This window comes from Coregonus clupeaformis, unplaced genomic scaffold, assembly GCF_020615455.1.
Source record: "Coregonus clupeaformis isolate EN_2021a unplaced genomic scaffold, ASM2061545v1 scaf1529, whole genome shotgun sequence".
In the NCBI taxonomy this organism is placed as follows: Eukaryota; Metazoa; Chordata; class Actinopteri; order Salmoniformes; family Salmonidae; genus Coregonus; species Coregonus clupeaformis.
In genome coordinates this window covers 21,745-33,760 of record NW_025534983.1, presented here as the reverse complement: position 1 = coordinate 33,760, position 12,016 = coordinate 21,745, and the positions used below count along the sequence as shown (strand labels likewise).

The window sequence follows — 12,016 nt, the reverse complement described above, 5'->3', positions numbered from 1 at the left end:
CCCAGTGGACAGCAGACCAGGTTTTCCTCTAGGATTGCTTGTGCTTAGCTCTATTTCATTTCTTTTTATCCTAAAAAACTCCCCGGTCCTTGCCGATGACAAGCATACCCATAACATGATACAGCCACCACCATGCTTGAAAATATGAAGAGTGATACATTTTTTTACAGTTTAGTCATTTAGCAGACGCTCTTATCCAGAGCGACTTACAGTTAGTGAGTGCATACATTTTTTTCATACTGGCCCCCCGTGGGAAACGAACCCACAACCCTGCCGTTGCAAGCGCCATGCTCTACCAACTGAGCTACACGGGGCCGTGATACTCAGTGATGTGTTGTGTTGGATTTGTCCCAAACATAACGCTTTGTATTCAGGACATTTCCTTGCAGTTTTACTTCAGTCCCTTGTTGCAAACAGGATGCATGTTTTAGAATATTTTTTTATTCTGTACAGGCTTCCTTCTTTTCACTCTTGTCAATTAGGTTAGTATTGTGGAGTAACTACAATGTTGTTGATCCATCCTCAGTTTTCTCCTATCACAGGCATCCAACTCTGTAACTTTTTTAAAAAGTCACCATTGGCCTCATGGTGAAAACTCTGATATGTGCCCTACTTTAAAAGGTATTGGAAAACCTCCATTGCCTTTGTGGCTGAATCTGTGTTAGAAATTTACTGCGGGGTACAGAGATGAGGTAGTCGTTCAAAAATCATGTTAAACACTATTATTGCACACAGAGTCCATGCAACTTATTATGTGACTTGTTAAGCACATTTGTACTCCTGAACTTATTTAGGCTAGCCATAACAAAGGGGTTGAATACTTATTGACTCAAGACATTTCAGATTTTTATTTTGTATTAATTTGTTTTGGGTTTTTTTTTAATGGAAAAAGATCATTCCACTTTGACTTTATGGGGTATTGTGTGAAGGCCAGTGACAACAAAAAAAATAAGCGCTATTTAATCCATTTTAAATTCAGGCTGTCACACAACGAAAATGTGGAAAAAGTCAAGGGGTGTGAATACCTTCTGAAGGCTCAGTATGTTTAGATGAAGACATTCTAAGGTTTGCATCATTCACAACTAAAGTTGCCAAATAACTCTACATCTAGTAAATCTAAAAATGTAATAAATAAATAAATAAATAAAATAATAATAATCATCATCTAGTATATAGGACCTGTTTCAACTGATCACTTTTACACTCCACATTGTCACTTCCTAAGCGAACTCGCTCCGGAATGGGAAAAAAAAAATCCTTTCTATTTTATTCAGCTAAGTTCAATTACAGTGGGGGAAAAAAGTATTTAGTCAGCCACCAATTGTGCAAGTTCTCCCACTTAAAAAGATGAGAGAGGCCTGTAATTTTCATCATAGGTACACGTCAACTATGACAGACAAATTGAGAATTTTTTTCCAGAAAATCACATTGTAGGATTTTTTATGAATTTATTGACAAATTATGGTGGAAAATAAGTATTTGGTCACCTACAAACAAGCAAGATTTCTGGCTCTCACAGACCTGTAACTTCTTCTTTAAGAGGCTCCTCTGTCCTCCACTCGTTACCTGTATTAATGGCACCTGTTTGAACTTGTTATCAGTATAAAAGACACCTGTCCACAACCTCAAACAGTCACACTCCAAACTCCACTATGGCCAAGACCAAAGAGCTGTCAAAGGACACCAGAAACAAAATTGTAGACCTGCACCAGGCTGGGAAGACTGAATCTGCAACAGGTAAGCAGCTTGGTTTGAAGAAATCAACTGTGGGAGCAATTATTAGGAAATGGAAGACATACAAGACCACTGATAATCTCCCTCGATCTGGGGCTCCACGCAAGATCTCACCCCGTGGGGTCAAAATGATCACAAGAACGGTGAGCAAAAATCCCAGAACCACACAGGGTGAACTAGTGAATGACCTGCAGAGAGCTGGGACCAAAGTAACAAAGCCTACCATCAGTAACACACTACGCCGCCAGGGACTCAAATCCTGCAGTGCCAGACGTGTCCCCCTGCTTAAGCCAGTACATGTCCAGGCCCGTCTGAAGTTTGCTAGAGTGCATTTGGATGATCCAGAAGAGGATTGGGAGAATGTCATATGGTCAGATGAAACCAAAATATAACTTTTTGGTAAAAACTCAACTCGTCGTGTTTGGAGGACAAAGAATGCTGAGTTGCATCCAAAGAACACCATACCTACTGTGAAGCATGGGGGTGGAAACATCATGCTTTGGGGCTGTTTTTCTGCAAAGGGACCAGGACGACTGATCCGTGTAAAGGAAAGAATGAATGGGGCCATGTATCGTGAGATTTTGAGTGAAAACCTCCTTCCATCAGCAAGGGCATTGAAGATGAAACGTGGCTGGGTCTTTCAGCATGACAATGATCCCAAACACACCGCCCAGGCAACGAAGGAGTGGCTTCGTAAGAAGCATTTCAAGGTCCTGGAGTGGCCTAGCCAGTCTCCAGATCTCAACCCCATAGAAAATCTTTGGAGGGAGTTGAAAGTCTGTGTTGCCCAGCGACAGCCCCAAAACATCACTGCTCTAGAGGAGATATGCATGGAGGAATGGGCCAAAATACCAGCAACAGTGTGTGAAAACCTTGTGAAGACTTACAGAAAACGTTTGACCTGTGTCATTGCCAACAAAGGGTATATAACAAAGTATTGAGAAACTTTTGTTATTGACCAAATACTTATTTTCCACCATAATTTGCAAATAAATTCATTAAAAATCCTACAATGTGATTTTCTGGAGAAAAAAAATCTCATTTTGTCTGTCATAGTTGACGTGTACCTATGATGAAAATTACAGGCCTCTCTCATCTTTTTAAGTGGGAGAACTTGCACAATTGGTGGCTGACTAAATACTTTTTTCCCCCACTGTATATTCTTCTTACTATGACATCATAATCTAAAATAATGTCAGGGGACTTAAGCATATCCTGTCTGCTGAATGAACAAGCCACAGCCATATTCTGTTCTTCTGAAATACATTTTCTTCATATCATAATGTTTCTTTAGACCTGCCTAAAATAAATAATGGATTTATTGTGATGGCGTATATTCAAATGATTTATTAGTCTTTTGCATGACAATAATTGTCTGACAATTTAATTGACAGCCACAGCCCTATTTGTGGCCAAAGCTTAAAGAAGAATGTTCCTATTTTTGAAGTAATCTTTATTTTTTATATAAATAGAATGTTTTAGAAGGGTCCAGACACTTTTTTAGTGATTTGGCTTATTTTTGAGAAACTTACCCCAGCCGCGATTCACTTCCTCATTGCTTGTTGTTCAGTATCAGTGAGCGTGAGGGGAAAACTGCTAATACGTAGACCTTATTGTCCTGTCAGTAAACTAATACGTAGACCTTATTGTCCTGTCAGTAAACTAATACGTAGACCTTATTGTCCTGTCAGTAAACTAATACGTAGACCTTATTGTCCTGTCAGTAAACTAATACGTAGACCTTATTGTCCTGTCAGTAAACTAATACGTAGACCTTATTGTCCTGTCAGTAAACTAATACGTAGACCTTATTGTCCTGTCAGTAAACTAATACGTAGACCTTATTGTCCTGTCAGTAAACTAATACGTAGACCTTATTGTCCTGTCAGTAAACTAATACGTAGACCTTATTGTCCTGTCAGTAAACTAATACGTAGACCTTATTGTCCTGTCAGTAAACTAATACGTAGACCTTATTGTCCTGTCAGTAAACTAATACGCAGACCTTATTGTCCTGTCAGTAAACTAATACGCAGACCTTATTGTCCTGTCAGTAAACTAATATGCAGACCTTATTGTCCTGTGTCTGCCATCGTGACATCATGCTGGAGATACTGCTAGAATTAAAAATCGCTCATAACTGTAAACACACACACACACACACACACACACACACACACACACACACACGACTGACTTCCATGGAAGGGTAAGACTATACCCTCAAGGGGAAAGCAACTTTTCAGAGGGTGACTGCATCGAATTTCATTCCCCCCAAATCAGATTCTATTTCTCCTCTGTACAAAAAACAAGAGATCAATAGGGCTTCCCTCTTCATTCAAAACACATCTTCCACAGCGGCCTGGATCCTAGCCTGGCCCAATTATACTGGATATGACAGAGCAGCTGGATCCTAGCCTGGCCCAATTATACTGGATGGTACATAGCAATGACAGAGCAGCTGGATCCTAGCCTGGACCAATTATACTGGATATGACAGAGCAGCTGGATCCTAGCCTGGCCCAATTATACTGGATATGGTACATAGCAATGACAGAGCAGCTGGATCCTAGCCTGGACCAATTATACTGGATATGGCAGAGCAGCTGGATCCTAGCCTGGCCCAATTATACTGGATATGGCAGAGCAGCTGGATCCTAGCCTGGCCCAATTATACTGGATATGGCAGAGCAGCTGGATCCTAGCCTGGCCCAATTATACTGGATGGTACATAGCAATGACAGAGCAGCTGGATCCTAGCCTGGACCAATTATACTGGATATGACAGAGCAGCTGGATCCTAGCCTGGCCCAATTATACTGGATGGTACATAGCAATGACAGAGCAGCTGGATCCTAGCCTGGCCCAATAATACTGGATATGACAGAGCAGCTGGATCCTAGCCTGGCCCAATAATACTGGATATGACAGAGCAGCTGGATCCTAGCCTGGCCCAATTCTACTGGATGGTACATAGCAATGACAGAGCAGCTGGCTAGCACTTATGTTTAAATGGGACTAGTGTTGTTGTTCCTGTAACAGTTGTCTTTTTAAAAAGTTCCACGGGCCACGTTATAATGTTATGATTAAACAAGGGATAAGACTGAGTGCTTAAAGACGCACTCCAGGATTTTAAGCATATAGTACGAATTGGATTAGTAACATATCAAAAAGAATAGCATTTTTTATTTATTTTTGCATGACGTAACATATCATGCGAAATGGATGCCGTAGTATACAATTTGATGACGTAGTATACAAAAAACAGGGACCACTTTTAGCTCGTGAGCACCACTTTCAAAACTACTGGATGAAATTATACAAAAGTTAGAGGGTGCATCTTTAACTGGTTACACCGATCTTACAGAGGGAGTATTGAATATATAACCTTGCTGATCCTAAAGTTAATCATCCATAATACAGTATTATGTTTTAATATCTGATACGACTAGCGTGGAACCCCGTATTATCGGCATATTCAACAGCGTTTAAGAAATATATTACCTTCAACAGTGTTATCTTGTGATCAAGCCATCAATGTTTTGTGATTATTGGTGTCGTAAAAATGTTAGCTAACGGGTTAGAAATTAGCATGTTTGACATTTCAGTGGAAATACTACTATTATCAGCTTTTTGATAAGCGGTTTAGCAAAAGAATACGTCCCGTATTATCGGCATACGGTCCCCAGTTATTGGCCACCTTACTATTTTGTTAAATTACAAGATATATCAGTTTAAATTTTGTTTAATAAAGAGACACCAACCACGTACCCGAAGTGTTTACTAGATAGTTGACTAGTTGGCTAGCCTTCCGGTAAAAATATAATGACAGGGATGTAGCTCAGTTGATAGAGCATGGCGTTTGCAATGCCAGGGTTGTGGGTTTGATTCCCACGGGGGGCAAGTATAAAAAAAAAAAAATGTATTCACTAACTGTAAGTCGCTCTGGATAAGAGCGTCTGCTAAATGACTAAAATGTAAATGTAATGTATGACTTGCCTGTCAACTTTTCATTGCGTAGCCCGGTGCACCCTCCTGTGGACTCTTAAGAAATGGTTCTTCACCAACATTCAGTGTTGGAACCAAATAATGTCTCATCATTTGTTTGACAGATTCATCTTATGTTTTGAGAAAGTAGATAACAGTTGAATACTAAAATATAAATAAATGAGTATGAATAATTTACATCAAATTAAACTTTAATTTCAGTAATGTGCATTGACATAAACAATGAAAACACTGTTGGAGTTTGTGTTGCAGAGATGCACTTGGAAACTAAAAGGAAGAAATACACAAGATGGGTTGAATAAATATATATATTACATTTTAGACATGTATTTTTCTGTACAAATAAATAATTTCATATGAACACAAACAAAACAAACAATTAAATCTCGACCTCCATCCCCTATATTGTCAATAATATTCCAGCTCCACCGCTACCTCCGGATCCCACAGCACCCACCTGCAGTGGAACCAGTGCTGGCAGAAGTCACAGCACACCCATGGCACCTCGGATCTACACTCCTGAGGGGAGCTCGCAGGCGGATCACGCTCCCCGCAGCGAGCACAGCAGGTGGTGTCTTCTTTTATATAAAAAAATAAAATAATAATACAATTGATTAACATGGTTTTGCAAAATGTAGAAGTTCTTCAAAAACAATAGTAATTGATAGAACTGAGAGAGAGAGAGAAAAACAGATGATGAAGTACCTGAGAGCGGTGCCATGGGTGACGTGACCGGTGGAGCTTTTCTCTTCCTTATCTGTGCTGCAGTTTGAGAAAAAGTACTGTTAGACAGAGCATGTTTCATGAAAAACCCTTTTCAACTTTTTTACATCAATACCTCTGGAGGAAGTTGCAGAGGTTTTGGAGGAGGTGGAGATGACTTGAGCGCTGGTGCTATGGACTGTAGATATGTAAAGATATATATATATATTTTTACATTGCCGTTTTATTAAACAGATAAGTCATGTTTTCGTTATTTAACATGTGTTTACCTGGTGGACTAAACCGCTGACGATGGCTTGGAGGAGCCGGTGTTTGTAATGGTGGGGTTGAGGGGCCGACGACGGTGTGGCCGGGAGAGTAGGCACGTGGCCTTCTGCAGCTGGGGACTCCGGCGGCTCCTACAGGTGTTGCACACCGGGAGGCACTGGCAGTGGTGATGCAGCTGTCAGGAGTGGTTCCAGCAGGGGGTCCAGCAGAGGCGATGGCGCCAATGGTCTCATCCATGGCAGCCCTCTCCTGTGCCCTCTGTGTTCTGAGGGCTTCCCGACGCTCTTTCTCCTCTGCCTCGGCCCTCTCCTTCTCACCCCTCTCCTGCCACTGGCGCGTGTATTCCTCCCCGGTGAGGCATGTGGCGACCACAGGGAGTCTTCTGTATCGGTCTAGCCGATACTTCAGGACAGTAAGGATGTGCCCCAGGTCCTTCGCTATCAGCCCCCCCTCTATTAGGGGTGCTCTTCTAGAGCTAGGGATAGGACTGGAGATGGGGCTGGACTGGAGATGGGGCTGGTGGTGGAGTTTATTGGGTGGGGCTGCTGGTGGGGTGGGACTGGAGATGGGGCTGGGACTGGATGGGGTGGCTGGACTGGGGCTGGGACTGGAGCATGGGGCTGGGACTGGAGATGGGGCTGGCTGGAGTTGTTATTGGGGCTGGGACTGGAGATGGGGCTGGGACTGGAGATGTGAGTGGGTGGGCTGGGTGGGGCTGGGCTGGAGATGGGTGATGAGATGGGGCTGGGACTGGAGATGGGGGGGACTGGAGTGGCTGGGACTGGAGATGGGGCTGGAGATGGGGCTGAGGGTCCTCCTGTGGTCGCTGGGGAGGAGGTGCTGATGGATGGCACAGTGCTGCTGGTTCCAGTAGAGGCGGTGTTGGGACCCGGTAGGGACCGAGACGGCATTAAAACGGGACCCTTCAATGGCTGAAGGGTCAAAAAGGGAAGAGGCCACACTTCTTAAACCCTTCCACCACATAGCGCAGGTCCTTGCTGCGCTGCTACGGGTAACGGAATACTCTGGCAAATTCTGATTTGTTTACCATGTAGGATTGGTCAAAATGGCTAAGGTCTCCGGCCACCTTGGAGAACTCCGCTTTTAAAAGGGCCAAAGTATGCCTCGTCCAGCAGCCGCTGGTGTGTGTGTATATGTGATTTTTTTGAAAAATCTAAAAACGTACCTTACATAAATTGCACTGAACATCGGTGGTCAGCTAGCTAGAAGGGTGTGTCTTTAGTCGCAAAGACGTACCGTTATTTTCCAGCTCATTTAAGACATATGAGCACGGTTCTGCCCGCCCCGCCTCGCTCTCCGTCGCGCTGGCCTGCGTGCTCTTTCTCCTCGCCTAATGATGCAAGTGTGTTCAGTCTTTGCTCTGTTGCGTGTAGAATATCCCAGCCTATTCACGGCACCGATGTCGCCGGGATACAGAGGTATCTTCAGGCCAGTACTCTTTGTTGCCGAGTGGGTGGTGGGGGTGTTTGTCTCGTAATATTAAATTACGGTAGGTTACCGGTAGAGCATGTATCGATGACCCTTTACAGACATAACGGAATGCACCTGGGCCACGGCATGTCTGTTAGGGTAGGCTACACTACGTCTTTTTAAAAATGCCAACATGAAACCTTCTCTGAGATTGGAATGAGTATTTTACTGTCTGTAAAGGAATGCACAGCTTCTGAAGCGGGACTAACATCCATCACCAGAACGGTCAATCAAATCATCTTGAGCTGCTGCTTAAAGCCTGCCTGAGCGCAGACCACTCTCTCCTAAAAAAAAATACTTTAAAAAGTTTGTTAAATACAGTGACTTAACAAGACATTTGGTAGAAATAAAACATCTAGCTACCCTACCATAAAAATAAACACAGCAGCAGATTAAAAATCAGCAACTTTTATTGTTGTCAGAAAAAAACTAATACTGAACATTTATATGCCGGAGCAGAATTCTACTGTCTGAAAAGGCGAAAAGACGCTTCTGATGCAGCACTTTTAAAAAGTGATCAATTGTCGCTAATCGACATGTTACCATAGCTGCATTCTGTCTGTAAACGGTTGCAGTAGTTTTATTTCCCAGCCCTAGCAGTCATACATACGTAATAGGACCATTATTCTGCATTGTGAATTGACATGGAACTTTATGATTTTTTTTCTTATTACAAATACTTCCTACCCTTTAATTGCATAAATGGCTATGCATATATGCTATGCTTATCTGTTACTTGGCAAAACAACCTGGTAATCTCAGTATACAGTGCCTTCGGAAAGTATTCAGACCCCTTGACTTTGTCCACATTTTGTTACGTTACAGCCTTATTCTAAAATTGATTCTTTTTTTCCTTATCAATCTACACACAAGACCCCATAATCACAAAGCAAAAATAGGTTTTTTGATTATTTTGCTAATTTATTACAAATAAAAAAAACAGAAATACAATTGAAGTCGGAAGTTTACATACACTTAGGCTGGAGTCATTAAAACTCGTATTTCAACCACTCCACAAATGTCTTGTTAACAAACTATAGTTTTGGCAAGTCGGTTAGGACATCTACTTTGTGCATGACACAAGTAATTTTTCCAACAATTGTTTACAGACAGATTATTTCACTTATAATTCACTGTATCACAATTCCAGTGGGTCAGAAGTTTACGTACACTAAATTGACTGTGCCTTTAAACAGCTTGGAAAAGTCATGGCTTTAGAAGCTTCTGATAGGCTAATTGACATCATTTGAGTCAATTGGAGGTGTACCTGTGGATGTATTTCAAGGCCTACCTTCAAACTCAGTGCCTCTTTGCTTGACATCATGGGAAAAATCAAAAGAAATCACCCAAGAACTCAGAAAAAGAACTGTAGACCTCCACAAGTCTGGTTCATCTTTGGGAGCAATTTCCAAAACGCCTGAAGGTACCACGTTCATCTGTACAAACAATAGTACGCAAGTATAAACACCATGGGACCACGCAGCCGTCATACCGCTCAGGAAGGAGATGCGTTCTGTCTCCTAAAGATGAACGTACTTCGGTGCGAAATGTGCAAATCAATCCCAGAACAGCAGCAAGGCCCTGTATATGGTTATTGTTGACGTTGTCATATCCATAATCAATATGAAAAGGCCAGACAAGGAAGTGAAGCATTTTTACTGGAAATTGGTCACATGACAATAAACAACATGTGAAAATAAAAGGTGTTAGAATATCCAAACGGATAGAGAACATTCCACAGACTGGAGAAAGACCAGTGAAATCACTTAGAATGGACGTTTCCACCAGGGTCATGCACTAATCATGAAGCAAATTTAGAACCTTTATTATTCCAAAAACATAAAAACACTGTCAAATACCGTCAAAAATGAGGAAAATATTGTGATGTGATATTTTGACCATATCACCCGGCCCTATAAATCTATTCTATTCTAAGCCAGTATTGGATGAAGAAGCACTTCACCATCTCTCCCCAGGCTGTTAACACAGGAGGTGATGGGAGGTTTTATACCAACAACACCTCCTTCACTTTCTGGATCTTCCCTTAAAATCTAACAGGTAGAATAAACCTCTCCAGAAATGGCATGGCTCCCAAAGTTTACATACTTATTCTCTGTAATACCATTTACCCCAACCGAAGACATTCTTTAAAAGAAGTATACTCAGTCATAACAGACTTTATATGGGCAAATAAAACTCAGAGTAAAACTTTCCTTTTTACATCTTCCTGAGTCCGAGGGTGGTTTTAACCTTCCAGACTTGGAATTGTATCAACTCACCATCCAAGGCTTTTACTAGAGACATATAGTTAAATGCACTAAAGAGGAACGATGGGTACATATTGAAGGTGTGCATACTCATCCCCTGAATACTTTTATGTGTCTATTTTCAAAAGGATAAAACTAAGAACATGAACAACTTCGTAGTTAAGAACACTATAACAAAATGGAAGAAAATGCAACGTATTCTACAAGAACCAATATCACTCCCTAGAAACACAACCCTACGGAACAATCCTTCGATAGTTTTTCAGAACTCACCGAGAAATTGGTCCTCATGGAAAACTAAAGGCACAGAAACTGTAAATGACTTGGTAACAGGAAATACATTTATTTCCATGACTGCTTTAAAAAAGCAATTTTGGATTGACCCAATGTAGATATTTTAAATACAATCAAACCAATTAAAAAACGACTCATACTGAGCAACAGTAACAGACCATAAACACACAAACACACTAGAGATGGAAGGACGAACAACTTCTGCCAGACACACACACTGTCTCACTCACACTGTCTCACTCTCACACACACACTACTCTTGCTCGCTCACCTTCTTGCCCTCTGATTGGTCGGGGCTGACGTATGACAGCTTCCTGCGGACGTAGAACAACATGTCGTCCTGTTCTCGCGGCGACAGCTTCTCCATGAAGTACGTGGAGAACATCCATGTCCAGAACACGATGCGGTCGTCCTTAAAACACCCTGGAAGAAAACACAGAAAGAGAGATCAGACCTTAAAACACCCTGGAACACACACGAGACAGAGACAGAGACACAGAGACACAGAGACACAGAGACACAGAGACACAGAGAGAGAGAGAGAGAGAGAGACACAGAGAGAGAGAGAGAGACACAGAGAGAGAGAGAGAGAGACAGAGGCCGTACATACACAGGTGTAATTTCAATGTGTTCAATAGTTTTTTTTTCTTTCTTTGTTTTCTATCCAATAGCAATGTGTTGCTATGGGCAATGTGTTGCTATGGGCAATGTGTTAACTTCTGTGTTGAAATATGTATCTGTGTCCTGACGTCTGGTTTTAATGTATGATGGATTTATGTCTAGAAGTATAGAATGTTTCCATGTCTAGAAGTATAGAATGTTTCCATGTCTAGAAGTATAGAATGTTTCCATGTCTACAAGTATAGAATGTTTCCATGTCTACAAGTATAGAATGTTTCCATGTCTACAAGTATAGAATGTTTCCATGTCTACAAGTATAGAATGTTTCCATGTCTACAAGTATAGAATGTTTCCATGTCTACAAGTATAGAATGTTTCCATGTCTAGAAGTATAGAATGTTTCCATGTCTAGAAGTATAGGATGTTTCCATGTCTAGAAGTATAGAATGTTTCCATGTCTACAAGTATAGGATGTTTCCATGTCTAGAAGTATAGGATGTTTCCATGTCTAGAAGTATAGAATGTTTCCATGTCTAGAAGTATAGAATGTTTCCATGTCTACAAGTATATAATGTTTCCATGTCTACAAGTATAGAATGTTTCCATGTCTA

General features: G+C 41.5%; 1 protein-coding gene across 1 annotated transcript in view; it reads right to left on the bottom strand.

Annotated features, from left to right (window-relative positions):
- Nucleotides 1–11,223, bottom strand: part of kiaa0930 (KIAA0930 ortholog) — a gene marked incomplete at its 5' end in the record, with an annotated part of 80,565 nt that extends 69,342 nt beyond the window's left edge. Inside the window, one exon of the mRNA XM_045218370.1 lies at nt 11,056–11,223. Within this exon, the coding sequence (XP_045074305.1) occupies nt 11,056–11,223 (168 nt within the window). The remainder of the gene's footprint in view (nt 1–11,055) is intronic.
- Between the last annotated feature and the right edge of the window lie 793 nt (nt 11,224–12,016).